The sequence below is a fragment of the Perca fluviatilis genome, chromosome 20, assembly GCF_010015445.1.
Source record: "Perca fluviatilis chromosome 20, GENO_Pfluv_1.0, whole genome shotgun sequence".
NCBI lineage: Eukaryota > Metazoa > Chordata > Actinopteri > Perciformes > Percidae > Perca > Perca fluviatilis.
This window is the reverse complement of record NC_053131.1, coordinates 17,255,681-17,278,635: the sequence shown is the minus strand read 5'-3', so window position 1 is coordinate 17,278,635 and position 22,955 is coordinate 17,255,681. Positions and strand designations below refer to the sequence as shown.

Below are 22,955 nucleotides of genomic sequence, written 5' to 3'. Positions count from 1 at the left end.
CCTGAGTTAAAATGTGTCTGTGAAACAAGTCATTTATAGAATTTACTTGCAAAATAGTTAATAAATGATATGATGATATTATGATATGAATGTATTTTCTCTTAACTGTGTAAGTTTTTGATATGATGGCAACTTCAAAATAAAAGCCCAAGTGTGCTTTATACAATGTCATAAAAGTGTTATTACATGAATAGCTAGTGGTGGAGGGAGTATTCAAATAATTTACTTAATTAAAAAAAAGCAATACTACACTATACAGATACAGACCATTTTACTTAAGTACAAGTATTAGCAACATAATGTACTTAGTAGTAAAGTAAAGTATCAGAAATAAAACTTATTATGCAGAATGCCCCCTGTCAGTTTATTATTATATTACTGGATCATTATTATTGATGTAGAAATATGTAAGTGTTGCTTCAATGTTGTAGTTGGTCCAAGGGGTATGGTCTACTGTTATTTGATACTACTACTGATATTTTATTCTGTAACAATGGATCTTATATTATACACTGATCATGTGTTTTGCATGTAAAATCTTAATCTGCAATTATGTAAAAACTGAATCTGTAATTATAGCTGTTGAATAAATGTAACGGATAAAAAGTACAATATTTATGCAAAGTGTAGCATAAAATTAAAACCTAAAAAACGGTACTTTAATTAAATAAATGTAGGCCTATTTACTTTCTAGTAGCCTACTGGTAATTGCTCACCTTTACTGTAGGCCGATATTTTTGTACCAGTAATAATTATGCATTAATTTCACCCTGTAAAACAAAATAACTGAGCATTACTTCATGCGCTTTACAGTGGAGTGTGGGGTATACTCTCTGAATATGAATATGGGCTACAGAAGAACTCATTCAGCCCACAGAAGAACTCATTCAGCCCAGTGAACGCACCATGCCCTAGAAGAAAACAGACAACCATGTACACTGTTTCTGATAAAAACCACCTGAGTTGTTGACAGCGGTCAGAACAACACTGTTGTGGCTTCTCTCTCTCAGCAGAGGCCACTTCCTCATTCCACCTCCACCTTTCACTTCCAAGAGGATTTGCGTGAGGATTCTATTTCTGACTTTACCGTGCGAGCCAAAGTACCAGTGAGGCGATCAAGGAGTGAAAAAAATAGAAACAATCCGCAATATGTTCCTCACCTTTGAGCCACTCGCCGACTCTCTCCTCGCTCCACGACGTTATAGGCTCCATGCTCGGAGTCCTGCTACAGTCGCTCGTTCAGATTCAAGCCGTCCTGGCTGACTTCTACCTCTATGGGTTGCCTGAAGAAGGAAAAGTTGATCCTGATTCGGAGTCGGACGATGACGAATGGCACTCCCCCTCACAGGTACAGGTAAGAGTCCCCCTGCTGTTAGCCAATAGTGCGGAACTGTCAGGCTCAAAGGAGAAAAGACCCCTCCCTCCCAATCCCCAACCCCTCCTTACCTGGAGGAATAGTGCGTGTGTGAAATGTGCTGCAGCTTTAAGGCTTCATAACTTCCCTCATAGTTTTACTTTCATGCACAATCGCGTCATGCGCACGGAAAAGGCGTATAGGGCCTATGGTAATTTCACAGCAGTGTGTGGACTGTGGAGGCAAGTGGTGGACATAATAACAGCAACACCTATACCTGTATAGTGTAGTGCAGTACAATAACCCTGTAATAATGCTACTTGTGTAGGACCTTTCATTAACCCTGTGGTCATTCTTAAGTGTGAGGCTGCATTTGATTGCATTATAATGCAACTTATTTATAGGACAAAAAAAGATATTATATGTAAAGATATTAAAACATAGGACACAATTATGATCCCCTACAAGAAAAATACACACAATTTCTGATGCAACTTTTTAGTTCCCCTTCAATTGCATGATTGTCACAAGACTTAAGGGGATAAATAACTTGTTTTCCAGACCATAATCCTCTTTTCCTAGTCCACTGGCTAGGCTGTTCTCCTGGGAATTGTCCGGAAATGTTTCCTATTTTATCCTTTGAACTGTGTTGACATCTGGGCTCTAATATTTAAAAAAACACTAGTGCCTGAACCTATCAATATTTTATTAATGTCGAATGTTTTGCCAACATGAGAACATTTCTGCTTGCTGAATTATATAAAGTATCAATGATTATATCAAAAGCATATTACTGAAGGAATTTATTCATGAATAATTTACCCATAAAACACACACACACACACACACACACACACACACACACACACACACACACACACACACACACACACACACACACACACACACACACACACACACACACACACAGAATAAGCCAAGCAATCACTGGCTTTGTGGTTCAAAGTTGTTATTATGTTGAATGATCACTTCCATAAAATTTTATATTATGCTTTTAATCTTTTAACAACAGTGTCCACCTAATGTGTGTAGTTAATCAAAATGCTACTTTTCAACACTTTTGAAGCAGTGTTTTCTCCATTCATGCTTATCACATCAAGTCTAGCATCCTTAAGGATTTCTGTAAATGTCAGCTACACTGGGAAATGATTGTTAGTTCCTCATAGAATAAATCATACAACATCCCAAAAAATCTGCAGTTGAATGTTTCCATTCAAGTAAAGGGCAACGCCTGATGAAAAGGCTGTAGTCACGAAAGAGCTGCCCTCCGATATCTGGCACCCCCTGCTGTTATTCTCTTTGAACCAAGAGAACGGGACAGAGGAAGGGGAAAAGTCACATTTATATTTGAGCCAGAAAAAAAGGCACACATTCTGTTTGATACTGTATATGCTTTACATCATTCACCAACAGTCATGGATAAGTGTATTTCAATGTAAAAATCTAAACAGAAAAGAAATGTATACTGAATTGTGGAAAAGGGTTTTGGTCATTTTGATTGATTTTCTGTTGAGTCAAGATGCACTCTGCTGAAAGGAAAATAACTGAGCTTGAATGTAAGACATCGGTCCACTAGTCTGACAAATAAAGGCTGGTCTTTTAATGAAAAACCAACAGTTTTTCTAAATTTCTAGCCCATTCTACCCCATCACTACAGCGTGCTCGTGTCCAGTTTACTACAGTGGTTTTATTCCAGTGATAGCAGCACATTTGTGGACATTATTTATATAAGTTTAGGCTGCTCTTTTTCTCTCTTATTTTCCAGCCTGAACAACAACAAAAAACAGTCTGCTCATGTACATATTAATTTTGAATGTTCCAAAACATTTACAATGGCTTGTTCCATCTCTCATCTGAAATTCAATAAGACAATTATGTGTTACTGTAGCTTGTTTGTGCTGAACTTGGTCTTAGAGCTGGTTCTCTTTTTAGACCTTGGCCCACCTTTTTGCCAAGCCCAAATACCAGAGATACAAATTCAAGTCTCAACTTGCTGTTTTTGCGTGACAGCACACCCACAGTCATAAGATGTAGTCAGCATGCTCTGTTATGCATCGGGAGCTGTTACTAGAAGAACAGCGTGTTGACAACAAAAGGAAACAAGATTGTAATTAACAACCAACAATGGAGAATTGTGTAGAACTAGCCTCTCTCCCTTTCTCTTTGTTTCCATTACCGGTCAATATTCCCCTCCCAGTCCATCTGCAACCACACAGCCATTTATGGCACAAATGATATTTCCACTGATGTTTGAAGCACAATAACGCTATCTCTTCATCATCTCTGTATAGCACAGAGACAACTTTGAACCATTATAATGCCACCTACTACTATCAGCAGAGAATGGATAATTACCCTTGCTCCACCATTGAGCAGCTAATTAAATTGTTCTATGCTGCAGCCGTTGATTCTTGCACTGCAGACATGAGCTAGGCTAAGAAGGACTTATTATAAAAGGTCTAAAAGCACTGGTGCAGAAACCTGACACACCCAGAGTATTACATTTATACTGAAATGAAGTGCAGTAAGATTACATTTACTGTATTGAGTATTATTGTAACTAAAATACCATTCCCATCAGTCTTTAAATGCTGTATTTAGATGGGGTATATTTAGTGTTGTGCTTCAATGCTGGGACGCATTTGTCTTTAAGTGGAGTCAATTGCCTAAGTAGCATCAACAAATGAACCCCTTGGATTAACTAAACATTTTGCTTGGTGCATGAACTCTATTTTAATCTCTTTTATGCAATTCAGCCTTACTCATCATTATAATGGAGGATAGGAAAGGGAAAGTAATACAGAATATAAACAGAAATAATTGTGAAAAACTTATTTCATAATTCAAGGTAATTCCAACATACACACAAATACAAATACAGATACACTGTGATCTCTCTTTAAAATCGGTGCGTACTTCAAAGTCATTACCATAAAGATGGTCCCACAGGTGACAGACATTCAAGGAGTATACCTTTTATGTAAATTAACTTTCTTTCACCCAATTAAGTAAGTGCAGTGAGTAAGGAAACCCTACTATTACTAGCGTGTATCACAGTTGAAAAGCAGAAAACAAATAGTGGAATAAAATCAGAAGAAGAAATAAAGGAAATACAGACAAAGCAAACACAAAATTTACAGAACATAAATAAAGAAACAAAGCTGCACATTAGATCAAAAATATATACACGTATATGGCAGTGTGACAAAGGCTAAATAAAGTAAAAGAAAAAAAATGAATCAGAGAAAAGCAGCAGTAATAAATGAACAGATGAACTTCGAGATGCTGGCTCAGAACTAGCTGCCACTTCACAACAGGAATATGCATGTATTTCCATTTTAATTGCACTGTGTAGTGCTACATACACACACATTGTATGATGCACTGTTTCTCCTTCTGCGTACTACACATCGCTCTCCGTCTCCTCCACATCTGTGATTTCATCTCAAACTGAAAATGAGGTTAAACAGCAGTGTCAAATTTCTGCATCAGTGTGCAGTCTAGTTTGGGCACCAAATCTGCCATCTATTCAGTCACAGCTCCGAACGCTTCGCTTCTGCGTCAATAGACCAACAATTCAGGGTGGAGTTTTGCTCCTTGCACATGAATGGCAAGCTGGACTGAATCATATTACCCATGATGCTTCTTGTCTAGCTGAAGGTGGGGGGTAGGGTATCCCTGGAGTCTCTGATTCTGGACAGGAGACACCTCTGAGTCATCGCTGTCACCTGTGATGTCACAAGACAAGAGATTCCCTGCAGTCAGAATAGCAATGTACTTCACATCGACCAACAGACACAACATGTCAATCAAGATCAATGGACTTTCTGATAGGTTGTCTGTTTCTGTCTGGCCACTAAACCCTCACCTTACAATGTATTGATTTTGGGAAAGCATCATTGTTAAAAAGAGCTCACCCTCCCCACTCCCAGGCCTCTTGGGAAGACTTTTCACCCTTCTGGATCATCTTCTTTTGTCCATTCCCATGAATTGTCTTTAATACACCCTTCACTTTCACCAAAGGATCAAACTGTACATGTGAAATACTTGATATCATACAGGAGGAGCTGTAAATAGTAAGTAATGTGAGTGGCAGAGGAAAGAGGATGATATGATATAAAAAACAGCAATGGTCGCACTGCGGCACTAAATACCATCAATATAGCATTATTAGGTGTCATGAGCGTGCCCTTAGCAGCTGCTTATCCATCATCAAGATAAATTGGTTAATGTAAGCTTTGGGAGGGCAGTGACTTTGAATATTACATACAATGTGAGTGTGATTGATAACCCTTCTCCTCTGTGTTGTAATCTTACCTTCAGACCCCCTTTGGTGGTATGGATTTGTCAGAAAATAAATTAGCTCTCTATTGACTCCCTTCTGCTTCCCTGGTGTGTGGAAATGTGGTGGAAAAGGTGCCAACAAACAGGTTTTAATATATTAATATCTGTTGCATCACTTCAGAATAATGGATCATGTAAGCATGCTATATGTGCAGAAATATTAGCAAATCATCTACAGAAACTAATGTATGAATAGATTAAGACTGCAGTAAACCTTCAGGCATGAATGAATGAATGTGACAGTTTTTTTCTGTAGTGAAAAGACAAGGTGTTGCATGTTAACAGCTTGGAAGTCCAAAAGCCGCAGATGTGTCAAGAACATTATATGCAATTACATAAGATAGGACATGTTTAGATCTAACCTGTCACAAAGCTCAGACTGGTATATGCAGGTTGACATGATTTAAATGGCTTCATAAATGTTGCAGCCGCATTTTTGCATATTTGTAAACTACATACCCATCAAAAGACCACTTCATACCAATTCATTTTTTTTCCCCCATGAAATGCCATGCCTTCATGATCTTAAATTTGAATAAAAAATGTGTCCGATCCATCCACAGCGAGGCTGTTTGATGCTCTTCAGTTGCCAATAGTAACCAAAGCTAGCCAAGAGCAAAATCCACTCGGCAGTGAATGAAGCATAAATGTTTTGCAGGGGGGATGTGATGTATTATATCACTGAAGATTTCAAGGACCATTACAAGAGTTGTTGTCAATGAAAAGCGTGCTTCATCAATGTAATGTCCGGACAGAATCAAACAGCAATAGTCACGACCCAAATTCCAGCCTCTTCGAGTCTTTACATTGCATTCATTGTGTAATCTATGTTATGTAACTCTTTGCAACATACTGGTGTGTTGTTTTTAGACCTAGAGGAAGTTGTGATGTGGGACTAAAGGCAATGTGCACTAAAATATTCTCATAGAATTCAAAACATATTGTAGTTTAGTAAAAAAGCTGACATGAAAAGTCAGTTGCACACTCTGCTTTGCCCTGCAAATCCATCTTTTGTCAGTTCACAGTAGACCTACACATTCAGCCACATAGCTCTCTTTGGCTGCCATTCATTTCCATTCATTAACTGATTGAGAGGTTTTCCTTTGAACGCAGAGGATCTCCATTACTCCTATGATGCACCTGCTGCACCACAAGCATCAAAGAAAGCATGCCGTTCATAAATAGCAGGCTCTAGTCTGCATTACGTATTTGCAGTTCATCTCTCCGCCAGATGATGGCACGGTCAGCCCTGGGCGGAACAAGTAAAAAAGGGGGCTGGATAAAATCCTGCAGGAGTCCTCCAATAACAGCTCGAGCTGGAGCCTGCTCAGTACTACAGAGCCACAGTGAGGTGTCTCCGCGCGTCGCACACGGTTGGGAACCGGGAGAAATCACAAGTAGGCTACACAGGGAGGAAGCCGATGAGATCTGATACGGCGTCGATTGCAAAGACAGCACGGACTCAGGCTTATTCTTTCAGGTGGCATTAACTCCCAGCCCTGTAAAAGGATCCCACTGTTGGGCTCTCCTCAGCTCTCCCGCTTGCCAAACCCAAATCACGACAAGACACTGTGCGTACCTAAAAGGACAAGAGGGTTTGTTTGGTGTTTATGGGAGTTTCAGCTGGATTATCACTTTCAACAAATACACACAAGTGGACAGCCGCCGCCGCCGGAGTCAAATCAGGGGATTACAATTGTTTGTAAAAGCTCTTGGTTGTGCTTGCAGCGTCTTCTTCCCTGAGCAGCAGAGAGCAAAGTGCTGATAAATCTACTCCACCTGGACTTTTGGACCTGAGTAAGGAGCTTCTCGGTAAAGTGCACTTGACACAAGCGGCACCGACAAGATCTAGGGAGACCGAATTCGTACTTGAGCAGCTGAGAGGGAAACTAAAAATCCTGAGAACATGCCTCTTGCTCAGATCGCGGAGCCATGGCCCACTATGGAACTATTGCAGCTGGAAACGGAGGTAATGAGAGGTGAAATATGTCGACGCTATTTTGCATGCATTGTTTGACCAGACTTTGTTTGGTTAAGGTAAAATGGCGCACAAGGTGTGAACACACATTAGACCTCAATTTAAAGTTATGTTAAACTATAGCCTACATGCAAAGCTGGCGGCGAGTAGACCTAATACATAATTCATAATGTAGGTCCAGTGTAAATAAAGTGTGCATTTTTAATCGTGGCAAGTCAACATTTGATGGATAGATTCTAGACCGCTCTTTGGAGACAATCATGCAGGGCTATGTTATGATTGGCAGTCTTAACCAATAGGGACGTGTTTCATTATGACCTGTTCATGTGAGAGTTTTTAATTCGTCCCAAAGGTAGCTTTCAGAGCTCAATTTAGAATTAATTCACTTTCTCGTATTCCTGAAGCTCAGCACCAGAGAGAAGACTGGTCTGTAATCTGAAGGAAATGTACTGTCTCATCCTCACTGTCTGTCACTGCTCTCACAAGTGGTTTCCAGGGAATTCTCTAGTGTAAAGTCTACTCACAAATCACATGGTATCACATAAAAGGTAGAGACAAACTCTTCTTGGCTCATGTATAACATTCAAGTAAGTAGTACATTTATAATTCCATAATGTACAATTTAAAGTTTGAGTTCTGTAATGTATGCTGCCGAATTAGTCTATTATTTCCTTTTTCTTATTCTTGCTAATGTTTTACAGTTTAATCTACACCCACACTTGTGCCGCCAGTGTCATGCTATACAGTATCAGTGTGTGTTTTCTCTGCAGTTTTAATTGAAGTGTCTTGTTGGAAGTGTCTGAATACTAGCAGGTCGAGGATGAAACTGTTGAGCATGCACTCTTATAAAGATTTTATGTTTTACAATTAGAGAGAGAGAGAGAGAATCCAGACCCCCATTATTCTGATGTAGCATCATTATTCATGTACTCTTCAATTGCCTCTTGAACAGACTGTTTGCTTACTGAATATGCAACTATCACATTATGGTAATGATGAGTAGACATGGGGTGCGTGGAAGCAACCGGTGTCACATTAGGCTACACTGGTTTTAAAAAAAATCACTTTCTGTTTTCCCTGTTTGCAATATGATATCTGTAGTCATCTAGCTAAAATCGTTTTTAAAATTAGTCAGACAATTAATAGCTCTGTACACCATATTACACCGTGTCCTCAATCAGCTTTACGAATGATCAGTATGATTATTATTTGCCAGAAATTTTGTCAAAAATTATTCTCACGAACTGATTTTGCTAATTAAACTTGAGGCCTAACTCATGAAAGACAAGGTAATGAGTCTTGACTAATTAAGCTATGCAATTAATTAGAAAAGTACTACCACTATTGAGGAAGTAGACATTATTTATTGTGCACTTGCAGATACAGTTAATTGTAGAGCAGACAAATGTTAACGGTGCAGCGGTGCTTATGATGAATGGAAGACCATTTCCAACCATCTGCTAATATTGCAGAAAGAAGCACTTTTTTTTTAAACAGTGACTTAGTTTGTCCCGCAGACTCCACTATTTACAGAATTCTGCAGCACATGAGTTGGCTGAGTAGCATATCATCACAGCTGAACAGATGGTGGTGCTGAGCCTGTGAAGAGTGCTAAGTTTAATACTGTAAAAAAAATACCCTGCTTTTCTTGCGTGTAATACGGTAGTCACAAGTCGCTCATAACCAGATTTGTGAGAACATTGCTAAAAATACAGTATATATATATATATATATATATATATATATATATATATATATATATATATATATATATATATATATATATATATATATATATATATATATATATATATATATATATATATATATATATAGTAAGGAGAAATTATTTTTGTTCTCTCATGTCTGCATCGGTCCCCTGAAATCCAGTATCTGTAATTGATTTGATCGCACCAGTCACTCCGGGCCAGTCAGAGTGGGATCTGTGCCATTTATCTCTGTCACCACCAACCTACCAGCCAGCTGCACACTTTGGTTCCTGATGGCAGAGTGAGACCGCTCAGGGTTCAGATTGATTGATTGAGCAGAAAGAGCGAGTGAAACTGGAGGCCATGCCAGTGAACATGTTGGAAGAGTCAAACAGGAGGCATGGCAAAGGGTCTGCTTGTCATAGACAGATGGGACCGACACAGAGAGACACATTTTTTGGCTAATTTGGAAAATAAACGATGGAAGGATATCATAAAGACACAATTCTCATCTGCGCAAATCACACAAAGTGACTTGCTATGATATGGCAGCAGATGAGAAGTCTGCTCCCATCCCTCATTATGTGTGAGTGAGTGTTTGTGTTTGGAAGGTGTCATGAATGGAAATCAGATTTACTGGCTTTTCTGCTGACAGACCAACAAACAGACAGACAAACCGAGCCGAAAACATGACCTCCTTGGCGGAGGTAACAATAGCGCAGCTATATCATTATGCTTACTATAGCTTAAAGTGGGGGAACTCTAATATAAGTCGAAGAGGTCTAATTTCCACAGTGTCAGAGGGCCAGGAGCGGTGGATTAAAGAATGTAAAATTTAGGTTCTTAAAACTCAAGAATTATGTTTACTTAAAGCACAAACATGTCTGTATTTATGGAAGAAGTGACTTTTTTGTTTTGTAACTAAGCCCTTAGTTCCTTGCTGCTTTTTTTTGCTTTTAGTTAAAAATGTTGATTTATTTTTATTATGAAGACACATTTAGCTGGTTTAGTTTTGTGGTTCCAACCTGTGTTTTGTTCAAAATGGTTTGTTTTGTGGCCACTCTTCACAATGGCTATTGTTTCATTTCAGTTTTCTTTTCTCAATCTTTGTACTCATTCTTAAATGCATTATTTTCACCGCCAGCCTCACTTTTCTTTGCTTCAAACTGAACTGGCCATTTACTTTAACATCCTAAACTCCTATCTGAGAGAGAGAGAGAGAGAGAGAGAGAGAGAGAGAGAGAGAGAGAGAGAGAGAGAGAAAAAAAAAAAAAAAAAAAAAAAAAAAAAAAAAAAAAAAAAAAAAAAAAAAAAAAAAAAAAAAAAAAAAAAAAAAAAAAAAAAAAAAAAAAAAAAAAAAAAAAAAAAAAAAAAAAAAAAAAAAAAAAAAGAGAGAGAGAGAGAGAGAGAGATCTCCAATTCTTACGTAACGGGCCATGTAGAGGAGAAAGTAGGGTTAACGTACGGAATGTGTGCCCTGTTTGCAAGCCAGGTGTGGTCAGCAGAGGCACACTTGAGTATGTTGAGTAAGTGTGTGCATGCTGAAGTTAAGTTCACATTCTTGCTTTGCCTAGTGTGTGCATTTATGTGCTTATGCTTATCTGCAGCTAATCTGGGTGTGACCTGTTGAACACCTGAGCAGGGCTGGGTGGGCATGTGATAACAAACTCTTTTGCTTGATAGGTGTTCTGAGAAAGTGAGTCCTTATTTCTTTTGACTTTCAGAGTTGAAAAGTTAACCTGTCAGTGTAGCTAAGACTGTATGGTGGCCTATGTTAGAGAGAAGCCTTTTAGCAAACATTAAGAAGAGGCTGGAAATAGCTATTTCCATTGTCTGGCATTGACCAAAAGAGGACATTAGTAATGTGACCTGCTGTCAATACTCACTGACAGGTGAGATTACAAGAAATTTAGTCAGATAGGATTACAGGAACAGACAAAAGAATGGTTACTGTATTTCTTAGTTGCCTAGTTACAGGGCAGTGCTGCACTAATTGCGATGTTAAAGTGCAGATTTATCTATCAAACACACACAGCATGAGTGCTCTGAGCTTGTTTACTTTGCCTTATCATATAGGAGTCCTGTGAGAAATTAAAAGTTCTGGCTCTGGCAGGCTTAATAGGTTAGTCGGCTACATGCGGCCTGTAAATATCTTCAGTGAACTTGTGTGCATCTTGTATCGTTTTACCTATATGTTTACTTGCACAGTATAATTCATGCACTGCCTTGCAATTTTTTCTAAATCTTGTTTGTTTATTAAAGTTTTTGTGAGTGCGCTCTCATTGAGGAAGCCCAGGGGAGGGAAAGCACCATTAACTGGGCCACTTGGATCAGCCATGCAAAGCTAATGAGGTTGAAATGTGTTGAGCAGCAACGTGCAACATTAGGGGAGGCATTGTTGAACACACACACACACACACACACACACACACACACACACACACACACACACACACACACACACACACACACACACACACACACACACACACACACACACACACACACACACACACACACAGAGACAGACAGTTTCACTCACTCACTTAGGATTCCCACCACTGGTCTTCACCATACGGCTTAAACAAAGCCCACCACACACATCTAACTGATGGCATATGGGATAAAAGGAAGGAAAAGTGAGAAGATTTCACTTTGAGATTAGATTTGTCTACAAAGCCCATCTTAACAAATAACACACACTGCACTTCCTCTTGGTTTCCTTTTTGAGATTACGACTCCTAAAACACATCTGTGTTTGACTTCGAACTGCACTTGGCCGCTTAATGGTTTCCATTTCTCCTGCCACCACACATTACAGCTTTTATGACTGGCACAATTAAATTGCCTCCCTTGAGATGATGATTAAAGTCCAACCAGATGAACTTTTGGTCTGTAAAAAGTCCCGGGTTGTAGCACCAATCCATCTTATAACTGTTGGTTGTTGCTAGAAAGCAGGAAATAAGGAAGTATATCCAGTTGCCAAACGCATCCAATTTCTCAGCACAGAATGTATTGTGAGGCTTTACAGCGACGTAAATTAATTCCAGAGTCTGTGTTCTTTCTGTTCAGAAGTTGTTGTTTTTTCTTCAGTATCCAAGAGCTTAGCAAAGCTTTCTTGTCCCTGCCTGTGCTTCCTTTTACGTCTCGCACTGTATACCCTTTCTGTTTAGTGTTTCATTGTTAAGGCCACTGCTTGTCATTGTTATTGTATTTTGTGCAGTATAAAGGAAGAGGGAAGAGTTTTTTTTTTCATGCAGAAAGTTTCTACAACTCAGTAAAAAAAAAAAAAAAAAAAAAAAAAAAAGGGGGGGGGTGGGGAAGGTTTTTTCGTTGGAAGGGGTCATTTATTATCATAGATTTATTTTCAGATGTGTCAGAGGGATACCACATCATTAAAAGCCCAATCCACCCATTTAACATGTTATGGTCAATGTACTGTCCACAGGGAGTAGTCAGCCTGTGAAAACAATTGTATTGTAGGTTTCTGTGGCTCTGGAGGAACTTTGTCAAGTCTGAGAAAATTACACTCTTTTGTAACCTTGGCTTCGGCTTGATTACTACATATTTTTACCAGAAAATGTTTGCATTACATACTGGAGGATTGACGTTTGAAAGGCATGGGCATTTAGAACAGGAAGGGACTGATGAAAGACTCTACTAAGTTGCATTATGGGAAGTGTAGGATCCTGTGTTTTTGGAGCTTGACCCACACCAGGGACTAAAGGTTGATTTGATTTTGACATTTCTCTATTGTTTCTAAAGTTCTAGAAAACATATATTTTGTAAGAATGAAAGATATGAGACACTTATTATTGTATTACTAGTCCCACTAACGGCAGACAGTGATAAACTGTTTCCTTGCAACAGGTTACGTTGTTCATCATCTTGAAAGTGAGCCCTCTGAATTTGGGTTTCAATTTTTTAAATAAAAACTGGGGGGGAAAATATTAGGACCCATCAAATTATATGCAAATCATCTAATTTAACACCATGTCTGATAATATATATTATTTTATTACTCATAATTTGACACACTCAACCAATAACTGCATTCGACTTCCAATATCTGGACAGATGGATCTAGGACTTGCTTCTCTGCACCTCACCTGAGTTAGAAAGTCAAAAATAAAACTTTCCGATTGTCCAAAATATGATGATCTGGGATCCTGAATGTATAAATGCTACGAGTCAGTTAGACAACCTATCTTACTGAGGTTGTATTTTTTGTTCCTGTGTAGACTTTACAAGGGCAATGACAAGTGATCCTAATGGCCCCTGCTTTTTAAAAATTATATCATGTGTCTCATATAATAACCTCTAACCTCCTTCTTATCATTCTCCTTTCTACCTTTGTGTGCAACAGAATGATACACACATCTAATCCTATAATCTGACTGAAATTATAGATAGATGTTCAAAGTTAGCCACCCACTTCTGCTGTATGTTGATTTTCCAAATAGCCTTCAGCGAGCCATTGTTTTGCAAATAACAATGATTACCCTTTTCTGCCAGACTTACCTACTGGGGAACGGATGAAGGATGTGCATTTGTGTGTCAGCCCTAGATTGTTAGGTTTGCCGGCTGAGGAGCAAAGTGCTGGATACAGTGGACTGTTGCCACCCACACAGTCTTGCAAATATTCTCTCTCTCTCCCTCTCTTACTGTGTCTGGTTTTACACACACACACACTCACTCACTCACTCACACACACACACACACACACACACACACACACACACACACACACACACACACACACACACACACACACACACACACACACACACACACACACACACACACACACACACACACAGACACTCACAGTATAATATATGCACTCACTATCACACTAACTGTTTCTCACATCTGCTTTCTTGACAGAATGGGCAGAGCATTGCTGAGGATGGAGTCACGCCTGCTGTCAAGGTACATGGCATCTCTGGAACACACACTCACAAATATAGAGACACAAATGTGACTCACTATTCATGCAACCTAACATCCAATACATTAGAGTGAGTATTTGGACACAGCATAAAATTCTTTGGCTTTTGTTTGTGCTTTTTGTTTCTGTAAAGGCGAGCAGCAGAAGGCAAAATTCCATCAAAGGGCAAATTCTTGTGTAAAGCTTAAGTTGAGCCATTTCCATCTCTATTAAAGGAGAAAAAGAAAGCTGCCATGCTCTCACTCCGTGTCTGCGCAAATGTGTGACTCTGCATTGATGTATTCATTTAGCAATTGCATTGACAGCCCTCACAGGGCATTAGCTAGCCAGAGTTTAATGTGTTGAATACTGTCTGCGTGGGGCTGATTGAGCGACAGTCAAGCTACTTTGTGTATAGAGATGTGTCTGGGTTAATATAATAGGGCCATAGTGTTAAACATTCTGCATGTCCTCATGTGTTCTGTTAGCATATTATACAGAGGCAAATACACGCAAGCTTTTACGTACAGAAACACACACACACACACTGAGAAGCATCGAGTCAGCCCTTTCCTGCCTCCTGGCTGGCCTCTACGCTTTATTGTCCCGCTCTGAAACGTGATCCTGTTTCCTCCTGTAGACTATTACTCTCCAGCCATGTAGCAGAGGACAGAGAAATGTTCCTTCTCGCTTAGCCTCTTTCTTTTTTTCTGTCCTTGCTCTCGAGGGGTATAGAGTCTGAAGAGCAATTTCGTCTTTTCTTTCAGTTCAGAACAATGTGCTGTGACTAAGGGAGAGCTGAGTGTGCTGGATGAGAGTGGGGTTTCAATCAAAGGAGCCAGCACACAGGTCAAAGCCATTGATGTCTGATGGCAAGGGAAAAAAGACACAGGCTTCTTAGGAAATTGGGCAATATCATTATCATGATATCAATATGGATATATATTTTTTTAATATCGATACATACATGATATGCCAAATGTATGCAAAATCGCATATCAAATAATCAAAACCAAAATCTTCTATAACTTATTTTAGTTTTTATTACAACTTGCTCCGAATCATTAACACAACCACTGATCTTATCTAACTGATACAGTTCAGTAATTCCCATTGAGATCTCATTTTCGAGAGAGACCTGAGTACATAGGAACAATTCTAAATGTACAGTATCAATTGTGATTGTTACAAAAATATGATAAAATAATAAGTCAATTAAAACAATTTTAGAAAGTCACAGCTAAATCCAATCAGGATTTTGACTAGATTTCTGATATGACCCATTGTAACCAGATTATTAAACTCCGAAGTACACTGCATTTATTCCAAATGTATGGTGCATAGTCTTTTCCAGATCAGTGATAGTTCTAGGAACCTGCAGCACTAACCAATCCTGTGAGCGGATGTGATGTGTTCCAACTCTTCAGCCAAAGAGTGATGTAAAATATAAGGGCAGTTTTTGGAAAAAACCTTTTTATAAATCCTCAAAAAAAAAATACTGGTTTCTTCTAATAGGAAGAGACGGCCCGGGCTTCAACATGATGCCAGAGATGTCTGTGTCACTACAGTTAGCTGCTTGTCATGGCACAATAAATGTGACTGAAAAATTATGCTGAAAAAACAAACTGGATTGGTCACATCATGGCAGATACCCGATCCACATAATAAGGTCAGTATAGGTGCTGATACAAGCGTATTGGATTGGTACATCCCTAATCATATCATCAGAATGTGACTCTGCTGAAAGTCTATTTATATTTAATTATTGCTCAGGCCTGGGTAGTGCTGTAATTATGTGCATAACATGTTGTGCTAATTGATTGGGGAGTATTTCAGTAATCTGATCAGTTATGTAATCTTGTTAATTAGGACGACCTCCAAATGGGTTTAGGGATTGTCTGCCTGTGATTTTACAGGAGAGGTAGCTCATTGATCTCAAACAAAAGGATCGATGGTGTGAGATGGCATAATATGATGTTGGATTTTGATGTGCATATGGTGAAAATAAGTCCGTATAAAAAAAAATATGTCACACTGAGGCATCAGATCATGGCTGTTGTGGATGGGGGTAGACCTTGTCCCTAGACCATTCTGGCACCGATGCGGGCAAGGCAGTTGTAACCAGGCGCTACGGCGATCGATGCCGAGCTGCTGTTTAAATGCTGGGAATTTGATAATGGCTGCTGTTATCTACTCCAGCCATGGGAGTTACCTGGCTCCAGCAGACCTAATGGGGAGGACGGAGGGTGAGAGAGGGGGAGGGGATAAAGGTAACGATTGAGACTGAGGAGGGGGACAGTGTCTGCCCTTGCTGGCTGAACTAAAGTTTAAACCTGAAATACGCTTTAATACAGTAAAGGGATTGTCCCTAGAATATGGTAGGACTTTGTTTGTGTGTATGTGTGTACGTGTGTGGTATTGAGGGCGGTAAAGTTGAGTCAGTCCTCTGCCCCTGGAGAAGACCTCGACACCACTAATGAGCAATCTTCTCTGTCCTGACACCTCTCTGGCTTTCACATGCTGTAAAAATGGGTGAATACACAAGAGCATATTACTCTGCTAATAGCGGCGCTTTTGTCTCTCTCATGCTTTTTCTGAGCCATTAACCTGAAGCAGAAGGTAAGGTACCTTGGCAGGCTACTGTTCAGTGTTTTAAAGGAACACGCCGACTTATTGGGAATTTAGCTTATTCACCGTAACCCCCAGAGTAAGAAAAGTCGATACATACCCTTCTCATCTCCGTGCGTGCTGTAACGCTGTCTGACGGCTCCAGCATTAGCTTAGCCCAGCACAGATCCTGCAGGTAACTGGTTCCAACTAGCCTACTGCTCCGAATTGTGACAAAATTATGACAACATGTTCCTATTTACATGTTGTGATTTGTAGAGTCACAGCGTGTACAAAAAACAACGTAACATGAGACACAGCCATCTTCTAACCGTAAACAAACCGGGAACTATATTCTCAGACAGGTTTGCTGCGAGCAGATCACCCCGCCAAAGTACTATATTCTTCCGCCTGTTTTTGTACACGCCGTGACTCTACAAATCACAACATGTAAATAGGAACATGTTGGTGTTATTTTGTCACTTATTCGGAGCAGTAGGATTACCGGAACCATTCACCTGCCTGTTCTGTGATGGGCTGATGCCGCTGGAGCCGTCCGACTGCTTTACAGCACGTACGGAGATGAGAAGGGTATGTATCGTCTAACTCTGGGGGTTACGGTGAATAAGCTAAATTCCCAATAAGTCGGTGTGTTCCTTTAACCCAGTGACTGTCTTTTTTTTTATTTTATTTATTTATTTATTTATTTTTTTCTTCCTATAACCTTTATTGTTGTCTGTTTTAGGACAGGGGAAGTGAGGTAAGTTATATTGTGTTGAGTAGGGCTGTAACTGATTAGTCTGTCATTTTTTTTCATCAATTAATTTAGTCCAATGTTTTCTATCCTGAGGGTTTTTACCCCTACAAGAGATTGTCAATTCAATCTAACATCTTTTTAAACTTTTCTCTCATCTTTGCTTCTTCCTTGTGAAATACTGTATAGTTTCACACCTTGAAACTTATAAAAATGATTCGGATAAAACAATCTGAGAGGGGAAAGTAACTCTTGGGTTGCAAGGACATATTGCTTCATAAGAAGGGATCACAAAACAAAAAGTTTGGAAACCAAAGTTTCAGAGAGCATGTTTTCTCTGAACTGCTTGTTTTGTCAAAACCCAAAGAAATTCAATTTACAATGAAATAGAACGAATAAAACTAGTACACTCTCAGCACTGGAAGTGAAAAGACTATAACAGCCATCTCTGGTTTTATTGCACATTTCTTTGGCTTTTTTTTTGCAGCTCTCATCCTTTTTAGTGCAGTTTTAAAAGACCTAAAAAAAACTTTAAAAAGAACTTAGATTCTGGTGTGACAGAACAGTAGCTGTTAACAGCAAATGACCTTTGGTGTATTGATGGGACGATCAGACAGCAGAGCACAGTCACCTGAGAGGGTACTCATCTGGTCTGTCTCGTCGCAGGGGGATGATATTACCCAGCAATTTACTCCCTGGCAATAAGCCAGGCTTACGGTGATCTGCTCCCCCAAGTGTGGAAATGGACCTATTTCTAGCAACAAATCGCATCAACCTCATCGCCCTGGAGAATACCTGGGAGAATTATTTGTTCAAAAAGCTGAAACAATGGATATGACAGCCCCAGTTTTCAAGTAAGAAGTGCTACAGGAAGTAAAAAGAGTGTGAGATTTCAGCTGTTGATTTCACGGGACTGTAAAAGTGAAAATTCGTCAGCCTGACAAGCAAAAGTGACCTTACATGAGGTTATGAATCGGGCCAAAAGCCATTTTTGGACCCCTTGCAACGATTTTGTATGATCTGGTTGCTGCTGCTGTTTTACAGGTGGGCTTATAAAAAACAGCTACATCTGCATTCATTTTCATAATCTTGCACCTTGTATTGCAATTATTTTACGAAAGGCGCTATATAAATAAATAAGTTTACGTTTAATTAATGTGTTTCTCAAGCAAAACCAACAATTTTCTGGTTTCAGCTTCTTTAATGTGAAAATTTGCTGCTTTACATCATACTGCACACCATCAATTGGAAAAAAGGTTGCTCATTCAAGGAAGGGCATCATTTACATCCGTAGAGCTGATAAAAGGAAGAGGCCCGCTAAAAGAAAGTCAGAGGAGGCAGAGAGACATTATTCCTCGTCCACTGCATCTCCAGATCAACAAATCTGACTGACAAACCACAGACCTGATGAGGCCGGCAGGAGGTAATTTATTCAGCCTTGCTGTAATTTACCTAACCAAATACATTACACTACACTTTACTAATAGACAGTCTGAATGAATAACAATAGTTTTTCAAATATTGTTTATTGAGTTTTGCTTTGTTAGTGAAGCTGAGTCACTTGGGGTGTGTGTGTGTGTGTGTGTGTGTGTGTGTGTGTGTGTGTGTGTGTGTGTGTGTGTGTGTGTGTGGGTGTGTGGGTGTGTGGGTGTGGGTGTGTGTCTCTCAGAGACAACCAGACACTTGGAGGAAAAGAAACCTCCTTAGTCTTGATTCTTTAAACATTTTACCCTCATAAACTGAGAATTCACCAGGACTGTGTGGGTGTGCTTGGATCCGATATCATTGACAATGGAGTGGGAGTATCGGCAAACAACCCACCAACTGTCATCAGATTTTGATTCAAATTTTGCCAAATCCTGTTCGGCTGTGACATCCCCTTTTTCTAACTTAGCCCTGCCCACTTCAAACCAGTGACGCACAAATAAACAAATACAGAAATCTCACATGTAAAACAACTGAAACATTTCAAACTTTGGGAGAGAATTGTGTGCCCATATTGGCCCTTAGCAATTATAGTAAAATTGATTGAGAAAATACATTTTCTGGGCAAATTCAAATGACATTTACCTTTTTTTTGTTTTTTCAAACTTCACCCAATCGTGCATCATAAATCTCAGTTGATATTAAATTCACTTGATTAACAGTCCCTATTAAAGGCCAATTCTGGCGCAAAATGAACCTAGGGGTTGATAACCCATTCGACTGATCGAGTTGACTGTTCTCTGGGATATGTTTTGATGGTAATCGAATGTGTCTCTAGCTTGAAACAAGCTAGCGCGTACCGCTGATTAGCTTAACACTAGGCTTTCGAGCACTGGTAGAGTAAAAATAAATCGCTATTTTATACAACTAACATGGCTCAGAATAGCACCACACTTCCACGGTAGCATAATGAGGGACCCTACATGTAAACTTAAGCATTGAGAACTCTGTAAACGTACAGACAGTTTATTAAAAAGAGAGTTTATAAACACATTACCTTCGGGTATACAGGTAGGCACCATCTTGGGAAAACAGTCATGACCAGTCGAACCACGAATGCCATGCAAACAGTAACCAGTAACCTAGATCTAGCAGGGCGTTCGTGGTTCGACTAGTCATGACTGTTTTCCCAAGATGGCGCCTGCCTGTATACATTTTATTATTATTGTTATAAATTACATTATTGCCAGACCTCAAGATAAAATACTTCAGCAGTGTGAGAATAGGTTGTAGATAGATTGTACACCCTGTGACTATACAAATCACAACATGTAAACAGGAACATGTTGGCGTTATTTTGATACTTATTCGGAGCAGTAGGCTAGTTGGAACCGGTTACCTCCAAGATCTGTGCTAGGCTTAGCTAGCGCTGGGGGCGTCACACAGAGTTACAGCACGCACGGAGATGAGAAGGGTATGTATCGACTTGTCTAACTCTGGGGGTTACAGTGAATAAGCTAAAGTCCCAATAAGTCAGCGTGTTCCTTTTTTAAGCTTTTTTGTCTTTTAAGTGGCCTTGTTTAGGATGCATGATTGGGTTATGTATAAAACGTAATATATAATTTTTAGGTCTTTTAAAATACTCGTTCTGCTTATGAAGATACAATTGAAAGCTTCAGAACAGCTAAATGGACCATTGGAGTGAGTAGGGCTCCAAGAACTATCATTTGCATTGTCAATCTATGTTTATTTTCTTGTTAATCATCTATAGAATGTCCAAAAATTGTGAAGCAAAACCCTTGTAATTTCCCAAATTAAATCAAAATGCTTGTTTCACGAACACAGTAACAAATCTTTAGTTGAACATCACTAAAAATGCCCCCACATGCTACGTTTATTAAATGTTGACAGAAAGTCAGTATGCGGTCAATAATAGTATGCAGTTTTGCTTTTTTTCTATGTGTGTCTTATTTCTGCTGCTGTGATTCCCACTTCAGTATGAGCTCCCACCTACCAAACCTGAGGGCAAAAAGCAGAACGAGGTAATGCCTTTAACATTGGTGTCTGACATTTTTTGCACTCCCTAATGCAGATAATGACTTTTTACTGCGGTTAGGTGCTGAGCGAGTGGTATTTGTGCTTTACGGACCGAGTGAAGAGAGGACACAGCGGAGGGGGAGACAGGAGTGAGGGAATTGTCAAGAGCATGAGAGGAGAGGGAATGGATGGGGGAGCAAACGGCAAAGGAGGACTGCAGTAGAAGTGTACAGAGAGAGGAGAGTGATTGGTAGAACACTCCTGCACACTTCCCCCGTCAGTCCGTCAGTGCACACAAACACAGTCAAACAGTTCAGAGCTTTGTGACTGAAGAAAGACTTGACATGCCAGGAAACCAAAAAGGTGGTGGTAGCAAAATAATTCAGCACTTCAGACACCTACTCTGGATCTCTTGGGAAAAATGTGTGTGAAGCAGATGCACTCATGTTGCTCTCTGTGAATTGTGATCCAATATACCTCTTGCTAATCTGTACTGTATACATCCTCAGATCACGAACCGCAGGCTTCCACATGGCAGTTCATCTTTGCCTTTCTGTTCATGTGTGTTAATCAGGAGGCCTTGGTGTTGAGTGTTTCCAGAACTGATTAAATATTTACCAGTTACAGTGGCGAGAGTGTGAAGGCAGGGATTGTAGCTAACATGATGAGCTTTTTGACCTCTGGGCTACCGTAGCGCGCTGCAGGGCTGGCGAGTCATTCTGCCTCGCGGCATCCGTTTGTGCAACCATAAGCCCCTCTGTGTGCACATGCATGTTGTTGGCATAGCAACTGCCCTTGCTTTCTTGTACAAACATGACCTTGCATTTGATTCATGTGGCATTACCCACCTTCCCCCACCTTCTGTCTAAATACACACACATACATATTCGAGGAAAAGCACTCAGCCCTCCTCCAATTCCTTACATTATCAGACTGTGTATAATCTTTAAATTCTGGACAGAGTTAAGATTCTATACAGAAGACTGTCAGGGTGATTTAACACACTGGTGTACAATCTGTTTGCTGCAGTGATCGGTTGTGTATCCTGCACCTCTTGTTGAAGGTTTTGAGTGTTTCATGGTCATTTGGCACATGTGATTTTACGTCCTCCTTTTCAGATGAGTTTAGAGATGATGCTTTGGTGTTACAAATAATATGTTCAATCTGTCCAAAAAGGAGCGGGATGAAGCCAAAGCTTGTTAATTTTCCCACCCGTCATTCAACTTGAAAAAACATTAACTTTCTGTCCAGTTGGATGTGAAGATTGATACCACTCTTATATCTGTACACTGAATATGAAGCCACAGCCAGCATAGGGTTAGCTTAGCTTAGCATGAAAGCTGGAAACAGGGACAAACAGCTAGCCCATTCAATAAATACCTCACCGTAAAACCACAACTTTGCTTTTACGCTTTGTTTTTTGTGTCGATTGTGGCAGGTTATGTTATCTTTTGACAGAACCAGGCTAGCCGTTTCCCCTTTTCCAGTCTTTATGCTAAACTAAGCTCACTGACGGCTAGCTTTTTATTTGTGGTATCTCTCTCTCTCTCTCTCTCTCTCTCTCTCTCTCTCTCTCTCTCTCTCTCTCAGCAAGAAAGGCAATAAGCTTATTTCCCAGAATGTCTTCTTAAAGGGACGTCTCCTCATGCAGAGTTTACTTCCTGCTTGTCTCCTCTCTCTGTGTATCTGTTATGGAGAGCAGTCTCCTTAGTAGGCATACTGCAAGTATTGCTCCTTGAGGGCTTTCAATCTGGTAAATTCACTGAACTCTCCTGAAATGGCCAGAGGGCAGATGA

General features: G+C 39.8%; 2 protein-coding genes across 15 annotated transcripts in view; one reads left to right on the top strand and one right to left on the bottom strand.

Moving 5' to 3' along the window:
- Positions 1 to 1,297, bottom strand: part of cnksr1 (connector enhancer of kinase suppressor of Ras 1) — a 29,877-nt gene extending 28,580 nt beyond the window's left edge. For all 9 annotated transcript variants that reach the window (XM_039785135.1, XM_039785136.1, XM_039785137.1 and 6 more), the window contains exon 1: positions 1,161 to 1,297. In XM_039785135.1, coding sequence (XP_039641069.1) covers positions 1,161 to 1,212 — 52 coding nt within the window. In that variant the 5' untranslated portion in view covers positions 1,213 to 1,297. The remainder of the gene's footprint in view (positions 1 to 1,160) is intronic.
- rps6ka1 (ribosomal protein S6 kinase a, polypeptide 1) overlaps positions 1,179 to 22,955 on the top strand; it is a 53,492-nt gene continuing 31,715 nt past the window's right edge. For 2 of the 6 annotated variants that reach the window (XM_039785149.1, XM_039785147.1), the window contains exons 1-2: positions 1,179 to 1,348; positions 14,294 to 14,338. In XM_039785149.1, coding sequence (XP_039641083.1) covers positions 1,211 to 1,348; positions 14,294 to 14,338 — 183 coding nt within the window. In that variant the 5' untranslated portion in view covers positions 1,179 to 1,210. Of the gene's footprint in view, positions 1,355 to 7,048; positions 7,689 to 14,293; positions 14,339 to 22,955 lie in introns of those variants that run through there. The other 4 variants (XM_039785148.1, XM_039785146.1, XM_039785152.1 and 1 more) reach the window with 2 other exon arrangements.